We start from the raw sequence: 21,340 nt of genomic DNA on the forward strand, positions 1-21,340 counted from the left end.
GGATTATGCAGAAATTCTAAAGATTCTCAAGGTACATACACAACTATACCTCTCCAGTTATCCTAATACTGACTGTTTAAGAAATCATTTAATATTTTTATAATTGAGGTAAATATAGTATTACAATCAAGGTTATAATACAATTGGGGACAAACAAGTTTTACTGCTGTGACAAGAGCATTAGCTCATAGGAAATGACTGTTAAACTGTAAAATACTATAAAAATGTTAATCCCTACCATTAACAAGTAGTTCATACATTATTTTGTGGCATTCTTTTTAGTAACCTAAGTTAAATGATCTAAGCTGAAATGTTAACATTTCCGCTGAAAAAGACAAAAGTATTTTATCAAACTAGTCCACATTTCACTTGAGATTAAATATTTAAATATCTTTAAATTTGTAGGTTTACCTGTTAAGAAAGATCTAGACTTCAATATTCTGAAGTTTAAATCTATGTGACATTTACTTGATTATGAAGGCAATCTGCTAATACAATGACTAACATATTCATTTCAGACATGTAAATCAAGTCAAAGGAATTTCCCAAACATGTAATTCCCTTTCCTCAAAATGACAGAAAACGGGTAGAGAAAAAGATCTGTCAACAAAGAAAGCTGAATCCCAGGTATGCTGAAGTTAATCGGATAGTGATAACACAATGGATAGCAACGCATGTAGCACCTGCCGGAATACATACCAAGTGGCTGAAAAGAACGAACAGGACTTGTGTCCCTGCTGCTCTCCCGACTAGCTTCCCGGCTGCATCCTTGACTCACACTTGGTCGAGGAATACGACTGCTTCGGGCTGGTGTGAAGCAACAGCAGCACAGTAAGGGAGAAAACAGAACAGAGTTTGCATCTTAAAAAATTTTGTTTTTTTCTTTCTTAAAGACTGATCAGTAACTTACATTTTTCTAAGGTTGAAAAGAAATTACTTTTGCTGAAGCATTACCAGGAATACAGTTAAATTCTTAAATATGGTCCTCTAGTTTGTATGAAATTAGAATGGCAAATAATATTTTACTAAACCAAAAATGCTGCAAATAAAAAGATTTAACACACTGTACAATATAGTACAACTTAATTTTTCTCTTTGTTCACTGAACTATAGAGGTTTCTAACACTTTTGGTATCTTAAGTTAAAATCTTGGTTTTAATAGACAGAAAAACCCTATACTTATCAAATATTAATCTAAAGTAAAACACCCATTCTTAAGTTCTTAGTTCAAGATAAAGAGGAAAAAACGCCAGGTGCAGTGACTCATTCCTGTAATTCCAGCAACATGGGTAGGTGAGGAGGGAGAACTGCTTGAGGCTGGGAGATCGAGATCAGGTTGGGAAACATAGTGAGACCTTGTCTCACTACAAAAAAAATACAAAAATTAGCTGGGGATGGTGGCATACGCCTGTAGTCCTAGCTACTTAAGAAGATGAGGCAGGAGGATTGCTTGAGCCCAGGAGGTCCAGGCTGCAGTGAACTATGATCATTCACTGCACTCCAGACTGGGTAACAGAGCGAGACCCTGTCTCTAAAACAAACAAAAACAAAGGAGGAAAAAATAAGCCAATGCTTTCAATTCCCATTCTTTTTCTCACCTCCTCACAAATGAAAACCCCACAAATATGGAAAGAAAGAAACAATAAACAGGGGCGAAGACTGACTAAAGGTGGAGCAGAGAATTTAAAATAATGTCTGGAAAACAAAAGAAAGTGAATTAGTTAGATGAAAACTTGAGAGGCTCATGGGCCAAATACCAGGCACAGAACAAATGAAAAGTGCTAGGAACAGTAATTCAAAGTCTGTACGCCCAAAAGAAATCTGTGCCATCTACTGAATAAAGACATTCTCACACAAGCAAGGTTTCAAAAAGCTTGACTCTTACATACAATTTCTAAGGAATTTACTTGAGAATGTGTATGAGCAAAGCAAAAGAGCAAAGGAAGAGAAAGAGGATCCAGGAGGGAGTGATTCAAACCAGGAAAGCAGCAAATGGGAATCTCAAGAAGATAGCTGAGCAACAGGCCTAGACGGCAACTAATCCAGAGAGTACTGAAAAGAAAGTCTGGAAAAAATAAGGAATTGCATATTTCCTTTCAGCAATACTGAAGGGAAAGTAATACTAAAGGATATGAGAAGTGCACATTACTCTTAGTCACTTTCTATATACACAGCAAACGAAAACGTGGCATAATTGTAAGTAACTGGTAGGAATATAAGAGAAAAGAATTCATCTCCTTATAACAGGAACATTCTCCTTCAAGTGGTCCCTAACATTCAGTGTACCTTTGGGAAGAAATGAGTTCACAGTACACTATGTGTCTTGGCTGCAAACAACATTCATTTACTCATAACACAGTATATGTTATTTATAGCTTTTCATCTTTTAAAGCCAACTTACGGAACAAATACATAAGACTTGCTTGTGGATACAGAAGAAAATGTATGTGTAAACTTTAATAATATAAAAATTGATAACTCTAAGAGTGGAAGGTGAAGGGAGGAAAAGTATGGAAGTTGAGATACTGATTGAGGTTGATAAAACAAGAAATAGAAATGTGAGTATTTTCTTTAAATATGAGAATATTTTTAAAGTTACATAGGTAATCTGCAAAAGACTTAAAACAATAAAAAATTATTAAAAATAAACTGGAATTATTAGGGGCTTTCTTCTCTGGAAACGACGTATCAAGCAGCAGCTATCCTAAGGACAAAGCCAGCAACATGGTTGATAAAGCAGAAAAGAAGGAAGGGAGAGTGAGAGAAAGGGAAAATAAGACAGATTCTGGGTTCATCATAGCAATGTTAATCAATCAATCCTGAAGGTTGTACAATCTTCAAACTTAAAAGAACCAATAAATCCATTTTTATTGTTTAAGCTGGCTTCAACTGTCATTGCTATCATCTGAAATGTAAAATGTCCTAATCAATACACAGAGAAAATATTAAAGTTTACTAGTATTTGAATAGGGCTGAACTATAACACGAATGTCAAATACACAAGCAACTGTATATATATACATGTATGTATATGTGATAAATATATTATAAAATTCCACAATAACCTTTTACTTTAAAATACTAGCTATATTTTTCAAAGCTCCTATGAATTACAGGGTTTGTTTGTTTTGTTTTGGGTTTTTTTTTTTTTTTTGAGACAGAGTCTCTGTTGCCCAGGCTGGAGTGTAGTGGTGTGATCTTGGCTCACTGCAGCCTTCACCCTGGGTTCAAAAGATTCTCCTGCCTCAGCCACCCGAGTAGCTGGGATTACAGGCATGCAACACCATGCCTGGCTAACTTTTGTATTTTTAGTAGAGATGGCGGTGTTGGCCAGGCTGGTCTCAAACTCCTGACCTCAAGTGATCCGCCTCGCTCAGCCTCCTAAAGTGCTGGGATTACAGGCATGAGCCACTGCGCCAGGCCCTGAATTACACGTTTAAGATACCTAATTCAACTCATAACCTATTCTTCAACTGTTGAATTTTTAAGTTATTTTCTTCCAATTTGTAAGTGCCTAATTGTATTCCAAAGTCTTCAATGTTGCCAAAGCCTGAAAAAAATAAAAAAATTTTAAAAAGGGTCACATGTCTCACATAAAAAAAAAAAAAATCTTACCCACTGAAAGCCTAGATGGACTAGCCTCTCTGCTACAGCCCTGGCTCCGTGGTATCTTGCTTCTTTTTTGTGCTGAGGCTGAATTGACCAGGACTCTTTGAACACCAGAGCTCACAGTGGACAGGGCTGTTGTGGTCAGAACTCTTCCTGGAGACCCAGACCGGCTACCAGCTGAACACCAAACACATATACAAATGTTAAGATTAAACACCAAGAGAATTTGCTGAAAGGATAAAAATTCAAGAAATATTGATAATACAGAGAAAACTGTGATAGTATGACAGGTTCTACGCTCAAAGGAAATAGACCGAGGAAGATTTAAATATAATTATAACCTGGAAAAAAAAAAGGTATACTACATGTATGAGCACTGAATGGTAAATCACCTAAATATACTTCAAGTTTTGGAGGTATAAGACACTATGTTTAATAAGGACAATATCATCATAATTTTTAGAACACAAATGGTATACAAGATTTCCAAAGAAATCACTTATCTGACAATCCATTTCCTGTGGCTATCATGTTCTGTGTGAACAAGCTATATAGTCACATGTCACTTAGCAATGGGATACATCCTGAGAAACGTGTTGTTGGGTGATTTTATCATTGTGTGAACATCACAGTGTACTTACACAAACCTAGATGGTATAGCCTACTACAGATCTAGGCTATATGGCATATAGCTTATTGCTCCTAGGCTACAAATCCTATACAGTATGCCATTAACAATACTGTAGGCAACTGTAACACAATGGTAAATATTTGTGTATCTAAAAATATCTAAATATAGAAGGGTACAGTAAAAGTACAGTATTATAATTTTTTAAAGCTTTATTTCAAATAGTTTTTGGGGTAGAGGTGGTGTTTGGTTACATGCATAACTTCTCTAGTGGTGATTTCTGAGATTCTGGTGCACCTGTCACCTGAACAATATACACTGTACCCAATACGTAGTCTTCTGTTCCTCACCTGCTTCCCAGTATTATAGTTTTATGGGACCACTGTCACATATGTGGTCATTGATTAAATGTGGTTATGCAGAGCATGACTGTATTAAAAAAAAAAACAAAAACAAAAACCAGCAATTCTATCACTATTTTTTTGTTAAGTATATAATAATGATAAACTGTTGGCATTTTAAAATAGTTTGCCTGCTGAGATTTCTCTGAATGGGTACAGCGAAGCTGTCTTACTATGAGACATATTTTTAAACTTAACACAATTAAATTTCAAATGCTGACAAAAGTGGGCCAGCTGAAAAAGAAACTTGCTTTTTGCTATTTGTCTTCAAATAACAGAGCGCTCTTGGGTAGTGACATTCTGGGTTACAGAAGTTCTAAGGGTAGAAAGGGAGTAAGGGGAAAACATCAAATGAATCAGATCCTTTTCTTTCTTTTCTTGTATTTCCGTCCACTCTACCTCGAGACAGAGTCTTGCTCTGTCATCCAGGCTGGAGTGCAGTGGCGCGATCTCGGCTCACTGCAACCTCCGCCTCCCGGGTTCAAGCGATTCTCCTGCCTCAGACTCCTGAGTAGGTGGGATTACAGGCGCCTGCCATCGCGCCTGGTTAATTTTTGCATTTTTAGTAGAGACAGGATTTCACCAGGTTGGCTAGGCTGATCTCGAACTCCTGACCTCGTGATCTGCCCGCCTTGGCCTACCAAAGTGCTGGGATTACAGGCCTGAGCCACCACGCCCGGTCTCTTTTCAAATGAGTAATTTTCCGTTTTGGAAGGTGGACATGTGGTCAGGAACACAGGCAGAGTTAGTAAAATTTTTTCAGAGACTGTGCATGGGTTTAAAAAGTTTTAAAAACATGTTTTTAAACTAGAAATGCAAGGGTTAAATTTTAAGGAGATAAGCTCCTTGCCAATCAAAGCACTTTATGTCTACGTTGAATAGAAAAACGGACTAGATAAGAACTCCAAGATATAGTCTAAATGTAGATTCAGAAGAGTAATAGAAAAATTAAAGTTGCAGTTAAATTAATCTTCATGAAAGCAACCTTTTCCCTTTGTGGGCACTACTTCTACCCAGTAAGAGGGCTGTACAATTACATGATATACAGTTTTACCCAAACAGGCTTCATTTCCACAGAGACTCAAATGCCAATGGGGACAAGCACAGGATGTCAAAAAAGCGAGGGGCACTGTGTAAAGCAGGGAGTAGTAAGACGACTGATCAAGAGGGGAGTGTCTGCCCTTTCCTAGACTGAGAGGTGACTTTTTAGTTCTAGCCACCACTGTCTTGAGGTGATAGTGGATAGGTCTTGGGATTTTTCAAAAATGAAAGCTTTGATATTTCCAGATTTTTATCATATTCTATAGGCCAAATAATACATAAATGGAGACAGACTAGACATGGTCCATGGGCTGGCGATCTGTGATTCTTACTACAATTTTCTTGGAATGGTCTTGCTGAATACAATTTATATTCCTGCTTAATTCTTAAACTTTACCAGCATACGAAATGAAACTTATTTCCTATTAGTGATAACAATATTGTAAAACAAAGCAGTGCTTCCACTGCAATTAACAATTTACTATCTGTATAGAAGGAATTCTAAATTATTGTAAGGAAATTATTCAAGTGTATTTTAAAATAGCTCATTTGAACGTTTCATGATGTTTCAAGTGAAGAATCTTTAAATCCAGTTTCTTTCAGTTATAACCTTAAGGATACTCATATAAGGAACCTGTTTTCTCCATGCAGTGTCTAAACTAAACACACACACCAAAAACATCCAAACACCCAACATGCCACAACTCACAATGTAAGATAGGCCAATGGAATATTTTATGGGAAAACTCGCAACAATATAAAAAGTATAAATAATGAACTGAGCACATACAATATGGTACTCTATTAAAACCAATATAAATTTGGGGGGTGGAAGTGTTGGTAGGAGAGACTGCAGAATTTCTTGAAATGTGGGTCTATTCAGCAGATAGGAAACTTACAGTTCAGAAACAGAGTAACTTCTCTTTCTACTCTAGATTTACTGAATTTATTAAAAATTATGCAAGTGCACTCTATAAATTTAAATTCATTCCTGCCCTATCCTAGGAAATAAAATTGTCAGTGTTCATTTTGCTTTAATCATTACCCTCTCCTGTGCAATACTCCTGATTCCCACCAAGAGTGTGATAATTCTAGTACCTATGACCCAGTTTGGAATTATTCATACTTAGGAAAAAATACCAAGGCTCCTTCCCCAGTAAAGAGCCACCAACACTAATTATTTCTCTTAGGAAAACCAGAGTTGATGAAAAGTGTCATGATATATCCAAGGAATAGCATGCTACCAGAAAATACCCATATTTGCAAAACTTGACATCGAACACCTATTTTCTCTTGTGTTACCTAAAGTTTTCAAACTACCATTTTATAGTTTTTATAGTATTTCAAAGCATGACAAAAGCTCCTGTTTCTTTTGAATGTTTATATCCACAGTATTAACTTGTGACATTAAAAAAAAACAAATCAAAATTCTGGTAATAAGACAAAGGCCAAAGAAAAATCACAACTGGCAATTTCTGCCCCAGTATGACTACAAATGATAGACTATGATGTTAAGAATTTCTGCTGAATAGAACCCATTCTTCATAATGAAAATAGGTGATCAAACAATAGATGCACACATAAAGTCTATAGATTCTTACCACCAATGGTATTAGCAGATTGTGATCCTGAACAAGTGTAAAGGCAGAATTAGGGTAAGGATTATAATCCATGAAGAGGAAAGGAGCAGTTTTTAAATGGATGGCAGATGGAAATAAGAAAGCTTTAGTCAGTTCTCAGAAAATTAAAAACCCTAAAGCAAAAAAAGCAAACTTTAAAAAATCCCAAAAGCACAGATGTCTTTAACAAAAGCAGTACATTTAGTAGTTTTTAAAGCTAATCAACTGAAATCAGACACTCATGTACAAAGCAGATGAAATGAGATTGCAACAGTAAATGTAAATTCTTCAGCTTTTCTACTACTGACAGTCGAAATCAAAATCATTAAATGTTTGTTTTCATTAAACATTTAATTTAAAACTACTTATAAGGAACAACTACAACACTGTACAGCTGAAGAAAAATTACATGAAAAAGCTACAAATGTCATCTTTCTTAAGATGCAACAAAAAAAACCAAAAGATGGGAGGAGAGGAGACAAAGTTTCTGACAGGCTGTACAATCATTTGTATACAACCAGCCACTACCAACAGAAAAAGAGACACAATTCTGTCATAAATATAGGTCTAGTGATCTCTCCTTTGAGTCTCCATTTATTTATTTATTTTGGTTAGCCATCAGAACACACCTGCTTTGATCTGAGAGACTTTTTTTTTCTAAGTTGTGATACAAAGGTACGGTAAGACCATGCAAGCCCTAATGAATCACTTTATGCCAAAGTAAGGATGATGATCACAGTAATATTTCTGTGCAAATATATTGTAAAGAAACTTGCATACAAATTACATAATACCTTTTATACAAAAGAATTCGGAATGGAACATATAGTCATTCAAATAAGTAAGCAAGCAAACAAACAAAAGTCCCTCCAATATAAAACCCAAATGATTTTACAGAGGGAAAGTCTTCTAATCTTAAAGTCCTATTTAGTCTAAGAAAGCCAATTACTGTGTTTTCACAATTTAGGAGCAGATGTGGAGGATTATGGAACGGGTTTCAAAGTGAAAAGCCAAATGCAAAAAATTATTCTATTTTCTAGTGAAGTGATCTTTACTTACAATGTACATGAAAAGGAGGTCTCGTAAGTATTTTAAAAAAAGCAAAAAAAAAAAAAAAAAAAAGGTCCTTGGACTCTTTGCCCTGACATCAGCCTCAGTACTGTTTCAGAAAAGAACTAATACCTCACAATTAATTTTTATCCTTAGACAATGGACACGGAAATTCCTGGTTGTTATCTTTATGCTTTAATTTTCCTAATTTCATTATTTATTTATCTGTTTACTGAAGGCACTAAGAATAACAAGGTACAGAAGTACACAAAAGCAGTCTAAAATTCAGTTGACATTTGATTAAGAATAATAATAAGGATCATCTGTAGTATTTAAAATTTTTTTAAATTTTAAAAAAATTTAAAAATGACAATTTTATTAGCTAACATATATAGTGCTTATTCAAAGCTAAGCAATATTTTATGTATATTAAATACACTACATCATTTAATCCTCACAACAATCCTATGTAGATGCTATTATCTCCAGTGTCCATGATTTAAACCGGTATGTACTTCTCAAACTTAATTGCGATACAAATCACTTGATGATCTTGTTAAAGACTGGATTCAGTAGATCTGTAATGGCATATGAGATTGTGTATTTCTAACTAGCTCCTAGATGATGCTAATACTGGTCTGGGCAGCACATATGGAAGAACACATCTTCTAACTACTATGCTACACTGCTAAAGATTAAGTTACTCTAAAAATATACAAGATCAGGGAAGAACATGATATGATCTACTGATTTAGTTGAGATAAAAGTTTTCCTATTCGTAAATAACCTTCAAGCTGCAAACCAATTTACTTCCGCTTATTTTTAGGACTCTTCTTGAGTGCTCCAATCATTACTCTGCCTGGATTTTCTGACTTTGGAAAAAGAGAAGGATCTGGTTGGTAAGACTTGTGTAATCACTATCCTGCCCTTCAATGCCCCATTCTCTTTCCCGATTTCAAGATTCAGAAATCAGGTTAAAAACAAACAAATAGGACATCCATATTCTAATAAATCACCTAAACAATGGTAGAAAATAGTTACATTTATTTCTTTCAAAAATAGCCAAGAAGGCTGGGTGCAGTGGCTCACACCTATAATCCCAGCATTTTGGCAGGCAGAGGCAGGAACACGGTTTGAGCCCAGGAGTTTGAGACTAGCCTGAGCAACACAGTGGGAACCCACCTCTATAAAAAAAAAAAATTAGCCAGGAGTGGTGGCATGCACCTGTAGTCCCAGCTGCTTGGGAGGCTGAGGTAGGAGGATCCCTCGAGCCCAGGAGTTCCTGGCTTGCAGTGGGCAATGATTGCGCCACTGCACCATTACAGCCTGGGTGACAAGAGTGAGATCCTGTCTCAAAAAAAGAAAAACAAATAGTGAAGCACATGAATAACTCCCACAATTACTCCCCTAGAAAACTGTCCTGGTTTTAGAGGTAAGCACTAAGGAAAATCTCTTGGTAAAGAAGGAAGAGGAACAAATGATTTTAAATTAATAATGCCATAAATGAGGCCAGACATGGTGGCTCACACCTATAATCCCAGCACTCTGGGAGGCCGAGGTGGGAGGATTGCTTGAGGCCAGAAGAACAAGACCAGTTTGGGCAACACAGCAAGACCCCATCTCTTAAAATAAACAAAAAATTAGCCAGGCATAGTGGCGCAAGCCTGTGGTACCAGCCACTCAAGAGGCAAAGGTGGGAGCCCAGGAGTTGGAAGCTGCAGTGAGCTATTATTACACTGCTCTATTCCAGCCTGGGCAACAGAGTAAGACCCCATCTCTCATAAATAAATAAATAAATAAATAAATAAATAAATAGTTTTTAAAAATGCCATAAATATATGTTTACTATTCTGAAACATAGAAATAAATGATTAATTTTAGCTAGACCTCAAAATTGTGCTTTTTAATAATCACGCTTATGACAGCTTCCAGTGAAAGAGCAAAAATATAAATCCTAAATTTAACATGAATGCAACAGAATTGGTCATTTCAAATTACGTTTCCTCACTATAAATTAGCATATACCTGCCAAAAATGCTAACCAAAAATAGATAATCTAATAGATTTTGGGGAAAATAAGATACCATTATCTGTCCTTGAATAATGTTACCTAAGATATAACCATATTTTGATGCTAATATATGGCAATTATTTTGTCTCTAAAAAGCACAATTTTCTACATTAGCATCTGAGTAGAATGTGAACACCTTAATGCTAAGGATTTGTGCTATTTAAAATATCTCCATGCAAAAGTTTGTAAGGCAGATGAAGTTTTTCTTTCTAAGTGGCAGATATCAATGATGCAGCCCTAATAACACACCAAAGACAAGACAACACCCACTCAAAAAATTCCAAAACATGCACAACAACTGATCCAAAACATTGAAAAAAATACCTTCATTTTTGTCAGGTGATGATGAACCTAAAGCACAGAACAAGAACTCAGTATGTGGCTTGTCTTTTTTAAAATTAGCTTTGTCTTTATCCACTGGTCAATCATCTAATACAGTAATATACAAGGAACACACTTATCCTAACATAGTGACAAATATAGGAGGGCTGATAGGCAATACATACGCTGTGATTGAGACACCATTTTTGTTCGACTTCTTCCTCTAGAATCTGTCTTGGCATTTCCCATGCCAGCAAGTGGTGCTGAAAGTTTTGCTCTCACCCGGCCTGAGAAATAAAATAATTACATAATTAAAAACGTTTTTCTATAATAATGTTTAATAATGAGGGGAGAAAAATCTCACTATTTTTAGGTATTGCCAAATTCTGTAATAATGTAATCATCAATTATGGGTTCTATTTCTCTTAAAAATTTTATAAACAGTATTTCGTTTTTACGTGTTATACAACAAGCTAACTTTCCTTCAAGGGTAAGAAGAATCAAACTAAAAGATTTACATTCTTAGTTTAATTATTAGTCCAGCAGTTATCATTAAGATAATTACCATAGGCATGTCACTTGTTTCTCAATTGGTAGTTGCAATTCTGAAATTTTAGTTTCCATGAAGTTTAGATTATTCTCAACTCAACCCTACAGTTTTAAATATAAGCCTAATCTTAGGAACAATTCAAACCATCCTTTTGACTGAAAATGTATTTCTAAAGGGATCTGAAGGAAGAGATATAATTAGGCAAAAGATTTAATCTCTTTATATCAGATTACTACACATGTATATGGACATGTTTACTGCTCTCTTCCTCCAATCAACCATTTCATTTAGAAAATGATTTGAGGAAATACATATCACATAAGAGTTGGCATTTTTCTCAATATATTTCTTTTCATACCTCCCAAACTGCTCCTTTCTACTCTACCACTGCCTCATTCCCCTCCACAAAACTAGGCCACAAACATCCTCACTCTATTTCTAGGGCTCTTCAACCACAAGAAACATGTTTGTCAAGTGCTTAAGTTAGCTGCAGTTAATAAAAATAAGTGAGGACAGAATATATTATTGGATGGTACTTTGGTGTTCTTAAGCAATAGTCTCAACTACTATCAAATCAGAACCAATAAGGTTTGTCATTCAAAAAGAAGGGCTCAGAACTACTTTTAGTTAAAATTAAAAGATACAACTTGTAGGGTATACATGAAATACTGGCTAGCCCAATATGACCATATTAATTAGGAAAAAACATACTAAATAATAAGAATAAAAACTCCTTAAAGAATAAGGAGATATCACAAAATTAAGAAATGAGAAAAGATGAGAGTAGTAAGAACTAGGAATAAAACAGAATCAAAACCAGAAGTTTAATTGGTAGAATACCAGCATACTATCAACTTCAAGGCCCCTAATGAGCCCGTGGTTCAGGCCTCTCACCCTTTTACAGTCTATTTTGAGCAGGACACAAAGTTCTCTTGACTAAAAAGTAAAACAAAATGACCAAATTATTATTTTTGAAATGGAGAATTAATCTACATTGTATATAACAAAGAAATGAGAATGTTATTTTGATATTAACATTTGAAATTACAATTCCACAGTGCCAGAAATCATGTTTTTATTTTTATTTATTTATTTCTTGATACACAGTCTTGTTCTGCTGCCCAGGCTGGAGTGCGGTGGCATGATCATGGCTCACTGCAGCCTCGATCTCCCAGGCTCAAGTGGTCCTCCCACCTAAGCCTCCAGAATAGCTGGGACTATAGGAGCGTGCCACCACACCCAGCTAAATTTATAATTTTTTGTAGAGATGGGTTCTCACTATGTTGCCCAAGTTGGTCTCAAACTCCTGGGCTCAAGCAATCCTCTTACCTCAGCCTCCTAAAGTGCTGGGATTTCAGGTGTGAACCCCTACGCCTGGCCAGAGATCCTATTTTTATAGAGTATTCTAATTTAAAACTTAAAATACAAAATTATTTTAAATATATCAGAGTAAACATGAGACCAAATAACTTTTTATTCTACTTGGTTTTGTATCGCAAAAAATAGTCATTCACATAACACCTAGAGGAAAAATTATATTTTGAATCAGAGGTTTTAAAAAGACAGATTTCAGGTAGAGTGAATATAAACACTAAATTCCTTTCTACAAACTCAAAACTATAAAAATGATTTTTAAGATGAACTGACTCAGTAGGATATGTGTAGCAATTCTGGTGTAATTCAATTTGAATCTGTGACCAATTCGCCACTTACTGATTCAAAAGTAGAAGACATATTTTAAAAGCAGACTAAGTAAATGCATTTAAAACTTCAATGATAAAGCAATGGTGCATGATCTCTTAAAGTATAAATGAATTGGCATAAATAAAAAAACTACAAACATGTAAAAGCATTAATGTCACTACTATAAAAAATGAATTATATGCTTACATTACACTATGTATTATTAAACATGTTAAGCAATTATGTTTTTCCAGCATGAGATGATCTAAAGTACAAAGCAAACTAGCAGGATGAAGAATTAAAAAAAAAAAAAAAAAGATCCACACATTACTAAGACAACCAAATATAAAATGTAGAACTTACTACCACTGGCAAATTATAAAGACTTGCAAAGAAATTAGCCTATTTTAGTTTTAATATTTAATTCCTACCAATGAAAATAGTAATGTAGATGTATTTGCGTTACTAACAAAATATATAATTCTTACCATCTTCAGATGCTGTTCCTAAATAAGAAAAATAAAACAGTATTTCAACAAATTCTGCCAATGTTGATATTAAGACCTGCCTCACAATCCCCACCCAACACTATAATGAAAGGGTAAAAGCAAAACGTAACTTTTTGACAGCGTTAAATTAACTGTGGGAAGGTTCATTTTGAGAAAAACAAAATTTGAGGAAATCCAATGATTCACAGCACACAGAAAAAGGCTGAAACTAGACAAATGAAAATAACAAAAATCTATAGGAAACATTTTTTGTCTGCTATATTTCATTCTTAAAATTTGAAATGGTATAAAAAATTAGAGAAATTAATCCCTCAAAAAATGTAACCCTGTAATTACTCTTTGAAAATGAAATTTTATAGCTCTTTCCAGGGTAGAAATGTTTTCTCTGCATTTTCAAAAGGTAGCCCATAAAGGAATCAGAAAAAGCTAACTAAGAAACATAGGAATAAAATCTATGACGTAGGCCTCATTTGCCCATTTTCATCAAAGCATCTACAAAGTAAAAACCTATCAATCCAATTCATTAGCTATTTATTCAACATTTATGTGCACTCCTTAAGATGTCGATGAAATCTATAAAAAATGACTAAGTACAAACATCATAACTCACTACTAAAGGGCAATAATATACATGTCTGTGTATTTTTTTTAAACATAGGATTGAACATCAGTAAAAGTATCACATCATATAACAGAAGTGACTCCTCAAATAGATTGATATTTCCTACCCAAACAGGAAAATATTTTGAATGGGAAAGTGATAAAAGTGTTTTTAAAGGATTCAGAATATCAATATTAGGATATCCAAGGGGTTTGATACATAGAAACCAACTCTTGATGGGTTATCATTTCATTCAATATTTTATTATAATAATATAGAAAAGCAGAGACTAATATAACTAGCAGTCATGTACCTAACCCAAGGTTTAATAAATGTTATATCTCATTAAAACAGAAGATATATTAGATCAATTTTCCATTTACATAATAATTTACAGAAAAATATATAGTGTCTCTGTTTTTCTTAGATCTCATAATGTGGCATACAGATTTAGTATCTTAAGTTATTTAAAAAAGGTCAAGCTCATAGGTAACATTATGGTATCTGCTGTAGTGAAGGGAAAGTGTGGATAATATACTATCTAGTATCAGACAAAAAATATCATACAGGGTTGTTACTGAACCGAGCCACTACAGATAAACTGTAAGCAACTGAATACTGAAATTAAAAGGGCAAAGTTTAAAGTTCAATTTTGACTAAATGTTAGTTTACAACGCCCTCTAAAAAGTCAGCCTCTGTAACTTGCATTTCATTTTCAAAAACAATCATATGAACTTATGAAATATGTCATTTGTCGTATCAGTTAGTAGACTAAAGAGGTGAATGAAATGATTTAGGAGATTTCTTTCCATTCTTCTGAATCCAATATTTTTTATGAAGACTTAACAAATCGAGAATATTCAGAGGCGTACTTCTAAAGAGCTCGGGAAAACATTTTAAGGTAATTAAGTTAAAACAAAATAGTTACCTAGTATTTGAGTAGACTGGGATATAACCCCAACTTTATTCAGAGAATTATGTAGCCATTTTTACATTAACGTTATCACTAAATAAGTATTAATAATACATTTTCAGAAAATAAGAGAAGAATGAACAAGAATATTATATAGAATCCAGGTTCCATAAAAATCTTTAGTAGAATTAGGAAAGGAAGTTCTTACCATCCAGCTTGTCAGAAGTATCCTCTTTGATGAAAGTGCAAGCAAGGAACAGAGGAAAACTTAGTATATTAGAAGAAATGATTTTTATAATTCCTAGAAAACATTTTCTTTAAGAAGACAGAATTCATAGCACAGACATACATATCAAGCTTGTTTTCAACTAAAACAGACTAGGAAATTAAACAAGATGTGAAATAAAGACTTCACCTAATGTACTAAGTAGATAATTTTTTAAAAGTTGATAATGAGTCTTATTTTCACTAGCCTAAAAAGAGAAAAGTTAGTGAGGTCCACATCCTAGCCTTGGACTTTGCCGTCAGGCCAATCCCCTGCTCTAGTCTGAGTTTTTCCCATCCGGTCACATGGCCTTGTTTCTTTTCTCTCTTGTCAATAGTATACCCCCAAATTTCACACTTAGGCTCTCTCATCATTAGCCTCTGTTTACCACCTTGTTGCTTCCTCACCCACATCCTTTCTTAGAACTTTCAGCCCCTATAAAATTTCACATCTGAATGAATCTAACTCACTTTCTCTATTCTATTACTTGAAATGCCCCATAGAGAAAACTACACAACCAGAAGTTATGCATACTGGCAATACTAGAAACTGGGATAAATATCTGACTTGGTGTTTAGTGCCGATGCTAAAAGGATTTAACATAGCAGGACTGATATTGTTCTTAAGAAGTGTACACTTGTGGGGCTGGTCTCTGGTAATCATTTTGGATCCTCCCTATATTAATAAGGTTATTTTAAGTGTGTGTGCGGGAGTTGTGGGGACACAGAACTCTGCTACGGTTCGCCTAAGCTGTTTTTGCAAACAGTGTGATTTATGGTGAACACCTCCTTTCTTTTTGGGAATCTGGGATTCTGGTAATTGTGGCTGGTTGTGCAAGCAGAGTGCCTTATGTGACTACTCCCAATCCCCTACTGGCCCCCCAGCGTGAGTCTTAAGTGAGCTTCCTTAGGCAGAAACACTGCGAACATGTTGCATTGCTGTATTTCTTTTCTTTTCTTTTTTAATAGTCTCGCTCTGTCACCCAGGCTGGAGTGCCATGGCGTAATCTCAACTCGAACTGCAGCCTCCACCTCCCAGGTTCGAGCGATTCTTGTGCCTCAGCCTCCCGAGTAGCTGGGACTAGAGGCACCTGCCACCGCGCCTGGCTAATTTTCGTATTTTTAGTAGAGACAGGTTTCACCATGCTGGCCAGGCTGATCTCAAACTCCCGACCTCAAGTGATCTCTGCCCGCCTAGGCCTCCCAAAGTGCTAGGATTACACGTGTGAGCCACTGTGCCCTGCCCGCATTGCTCTATTTCATTGCTTGAGGAAGAAGTAGCCCCTCAACCCTATCTCTGGGAGACAAACTTTGAAAGCCTGTGTCTAGACTCCTTCAGACTATCTAACAGGTCTTTTTCTTTGCTCTAATAAATCCTTTTGCTCTAATAAATGTCAGCCACGAGTGCCCCACCTCTTGTGTCTACTCCCCCCAAATGGCTATTCTAAACTTCAAGTCACCTGTTAGCACATGATCCTGACTGAATCTTTAGGCAGAAAGTCACAACAACCTCCCCAATCATACTCTTCTTAATGCCCAACTTTCTAAAATATCATATCTGATATCTACTACCTCTTCCACTTCCTTCCCTTCTACATCAGTGAAATGGTTGACCCTTCCACATTCAAGACTAACTCCCAGACTATGCTCCATATCCCATTCCTCACACCTTCCACAGCAACTTAGCTATTAATTATCTCCCTTCATCCTCACACTTCGAACTTTTCCATCTCTACTGACTTGCCACCTTAGGATACAAACATAATTCACTTTTCCAATCTTGTAAGACGATAAGTTCTTTCAGCCACAGATAATTCTTACCATTCTTTCACCCCTTTTCTTGACCATCAGGCATAATAATAACTTGTACAGATTCTCTTTCCAACTTCTCAACCAACCAACTAAAATCTGACTTCTGTCCATATGACCTCACTGAAATTATATTTTCTTTTCCACTCAAGCAATTCCACAAACTCAATTGCTAGAATAAATATTCATAAATATGCACTCATACATCAAGGTTACCTTAACTTAAATTCCTGTTTCCTACCACCAAGTTTCCCCTTCAGGCTGAAGTTAAAGGGTGAACTTCAAAACACTTATGATATCCCTGCTGCCAAAAACTTCAGTACTTTAGAGATAACAAAAACCAGTAGCAACTGCTTTAAGGAATGCTCTAAGTTTAATACTGATTACAGTAAGTAAAAATGATCTAATGACTTCCAAATCTAATCTAATCATCAGCACAGATCTCTGCTAAGTTGTTGTTGTTGTCTTTTCTTATTTTTTTTTGGAGAATGTGGAAAGGTCTCACTCTGTTACCCAGGCTGGAGTGCACTGGAGTGATCACGGCTCGCTGCAGCCTCGATTTCCCAGGCTCCAGCAATCCTCTCACCTCAGCCTTCCTAGTAGATGGGCCCACAGGCACGTGCTACCACACCTGGTTAATTTTTTGCTTTGGTAGAGGTGTGGTTTTGCCACGTTGCCCAGGCTGGTCTCGAATTCCTGAGCTCAAGCAATCCACCCGCCTCTACCTCCTAAAGTGCTGGTTTACAGGTGTTGAGTCACTGTGCCGGCCTCTCTGCCAAGTTCTATACACTACTGTATACCAAGGGTCCACTGAAAACTGCCAGTTTGAAGTCTCACAGGGACCTCAAACTCAAAATGCATAAAACGCAACAAACTTTTAGCTGCTCCTCCTTCAGCAACCTACCAATAGACTGAGAGATTCAGTATAGAAGCATATACCTCTGGATCCCTGGTACCTAGCAGAAACTAAGTGCTCAAGTAAGTGTGTGTTGAAAACTAATAGAACACTCCCTCTAATCCATATATGTATAGCCATAATAAGTGAGGCTCAAAGTAGAAGAAAACAGAGTTTATATCAGTCTTATGTGTGTAAGAAGGGCACATGAGACACAGCGGGTAGGGTGGGGTAAAGGGAGAAAGGGAAGCAGGGAAAAGAAGGAGAACATCCTTTATCCAACCCCTGAAAAAGCCACAGGCAGGTATCTGATTGTCCCTGAGTGGGAACCTGGATCAGATGAAGAAAAGAAAAAAGTAGTGGCATTTCTCCTTTTTACAATGAAACATGAAATTCAAACCTTAAAGAACAACAACAGGTTCTCGCAAAAAAAATAGTGTTCCAAATTGGCTTTCTAGTGCACATTAAAACACTTTAAATACAATATTTTTCTTCTTGTAAAAATAATATTCAATGTAATGTGTTTTGCTCATATATATATACGCATACACACACACACATATATATAGTGGATTCCTTAGGATTTTCTAAACACAAGATTGTGTTTTCTGCAAAGAGAGATAGTTTGTTCTTCCTTTCCAGTTTGGATACCTTCTATTTCTTTTCTTGCTTAACTGCCCTGGCTAGCACCTCCAATTTAACATTACTCCAGCGTAATGTTAAATAGAGCCAAGAGTGCACATTCTTGTCTTGTTACTGATCTTAGGGAAAAACATCCAGTTTTTTAATCATCAAGTAGGATGTTAGCTGTGGATTTTTCAAAGATGCTCTTTATCAGGTTGAGAAAAATGACTTCTGTTCCTAGTTTGTTGAGTATGTTTATTATGAAAGGGTCTTTAATTTTGTCAAATGCTTTTTCTGCTGGTACTGAGATGATCACGAGGTTTTTATCTTTCTTCTATTAATATGGTACATATGTTGACTGGTCTTCACATACTGAAATAACCTTGCATTCTTGGCAATGTAATGCTTTGAAACAAAAAGTTTTCTGAAAATTAAAAGCAGTAATCAACCCCGTTAACACCTTTGTAATATATCACGTCAGTCCTTCTTCTATGTATAATTTTACACAAAATGATGAAATTACTACATACTATTTGGTAGCCTGCATAATTCAATCTTTGTTGAAAATATGACTTTTTAATGGCTGCACACAACATGTATAAGGATACAATATAACTCAACTATCCCCTCTGTTACACATTAAGGTTGATGCTAATAATGTTATTAAAAACACGAACATTCTTTTTAAAAACGTTATTATGTAAACATTGAATTACTGGGGCAAAAATTCTGATTTAAAAATGCTTCACGGAATTCCAAATTGGAACTCAGAAAAAGTGTCCCATCACTAATTCACATCAGCGTTGCCTGATGAGGCCCTTTTTACCACATTCTTGAAAACAGTAGGCAATACCCTTAACTTTCTTGTTATAGTTATAGGTCTATCCATTTGCATTTGTTTGATTACAGCTAAGGCTCAACATTTATTCTGGTATTTGTTGGCAATTGTGATACATGCTTTTCTTGACATATAGAGTTCATCTGTTTTTAATGGACTTGAAAAACTTCTCAACTTTTTTACTAGTATGTGGCAAAATATTTTTCTCTTTTAGTTTTTGCTTAAGATTTCGTATTTTCATACTTTAGATTTAAATTCAAGAGATTTTTGTCCTTCATGGCTTATTTGCTTTTATGTATAGGAATTCCTGTGTCAACCTGAGATTTGAGGAATACTCACCTATTATGTTTTCATCAAGTTGCTTTATGTTTTTAATGTTTTTATCATCTAGAATATAATTCTATATGATGTGTAACGTGGTTCTAACTTAATTTTATACCAGATTGTAAACCATGTGTCTAAACACAATTTAATGAATAATCTACTCCTCTTCACGGTTCTAAATGCAGCTGTGCCAACTTTATCATGTACTATATTCATACCTAAATTCTCTGCATTTCTTAACCTATAAGAAACCTTAATCTATAAGAGTACTCCTTATTTAAAATGTTTGGGGCCAAAAACATTTTAGGATTTCAGATTTTGAAATATGTGCATTCACACTTAACTGATTGAGCATGCCTAAGCATCGTTAATTCAAAAATCCAAAATCCGAAATACCTTTTTTTTTTTTGATGGAGTCTCACTCTGTCACCCAGGCTGAAGGTGCATGGCACGATTTTGGCTCACTGCAACCTCCACCTCCTGGGTTCAAGCAATTCTCCTGCCTCAGCCTCCTAAGTAGCTGGGATTACAGGCATGAGTTACCATGCCCAGCTAATTTTTGCATTTTTAGTAGAGACAGGGTTTCGCCATGTTGTCCAGGCTGGTCACGAACTCCTGATCTCAGGTGATTCACCCGCCTTGGTTCGAAATACCTCTGAGTGCCATGTTGGTACTCAAAAAGTTTCAGATTTTGGAGCATTTCAGATTTCAGATTTTTTAGATTAGGTATGCTCAACTTGTATTGTGTTCAGGTCATTTGTTTGCTTAGTGTTCCACCAGTACTACCCCCCCCCCAAAAAAAAAGAAGCATGAAGAGATATGCAATACAGATAACCAACCTCAACTTTTTAATTTGATGGACATAAAAACATGAAAAAAACAAACTGAACAGAGTTTTGGAATATATGTTTAGGGTTTGGTTAGACAGAGTAGAGCTTTGCCATTCTCCCAGATCTCCAAAAGGCTTCACATTCTTGATAAGAGAAAGAGAAGTAGGAGAAAGAAAACAAGAAAGCTAGACACAAGACCAATTCCCTTCCCAAACCCCCTTAGAAACTAGTGGCTAGATGTGGTAGAAGTGCAGTTATGAAAACTCTACAGGCAATCATGGACTCAAGAATTGTTGCTTTGATCAAGATGATGATGAAGACAAGGGAAAAGAAGAAACAAGGCAGCTCAGATTCCTCAGAAGCATGTCCCCAATACAGAACTATATTTAAACATATGGACTATCCTTAAATAACAAGAATGAATAGAAATGATTAAGGTATATGAACTTGTCTTCACAGAGATCAGGGAGAGAACATGGTACAATTTTCCATAATCAGTTGTCTTACCTAGTGATGCATAGGAACCTGGATTCAGGGCACCTGCACCTAAGCGCCCGTTTCGCACAGACTGTCCAGCAGCATGATGTGCTTTGGCACCAGCAGCAGCATTCACATCAATGTCACTTCGTGAACGCTGCAGACTTCCTGGAAGGGAACTAGCTTTGCTGCTGCCTGCTGATACTATGAAAGACAAAGCAAAGGTAACCTGTATCATTTAAATTACTGAAAACATGAAAATTATATAAACCTGACCACCATG

The 21,340-nt window shown here is 35.7% G+C and overlaps 1 protein-coding gene across 1 annotated transcript in view; it reads right to left on the minus strand.

Annotated features, from left to right (window-relative positions):
- Positions 1 to 699: 699 nt before the first annotated feature.
- The window catches only part of LOC105539461 (CLIP-associating protein 2-like), a gene marked incomplete at its 3' end in the record, with an annotated part of 134,965 nt that continues 114,324 nt past the window's right edge, over positions 700 to 21,340 (minus strand). The window contains exons 18-23 of the mRNA XM_011979751.1: positions 21,088 to 21,261; positions 15,205 to 15,228; positions 13,462 to 13,479; positions 10,926 to 11,027; positions 3,616 to 3,786; positions 700 to 807 (exon numbers count right to left, since the gene is read on the minus strand). Of these exons, the coding sequence (XP_011835141.1) occupies positions 700 to 807; positions 3,616 to 3,786; positions 10,926 to 11,027; positions 13,462 to 13,479; positions 15,205 to 15,228; positions 21,088 to 21,261 (597 nt within the window). The remainder of the gene's footprint in view (positions 808 to 3,615; positions 3,787 to 10,925; positions 11,028 to 13,461; positions 13,480 to 15,204; positions 15,229 to 21,087; positions 21,262 to 21,340) is intronic.

This window comes from Mandrillus leucophaeus, unplaced genomic scaffold (genome assembly GCF_000951045.1).
Source record: "Mandrillus leucophaeus isolate KB7577 unplaced genomic scaffold, Mleu.le_1.0 Scaffold2057, whole genome shotgun sequence".
NCBI classification, from domain to species: Eukaryota; Metazoa; Chordata; class Mammalia; order Primates; family Cercopithecidae; genus Mandrillus; species Mandrillus leucophaeus.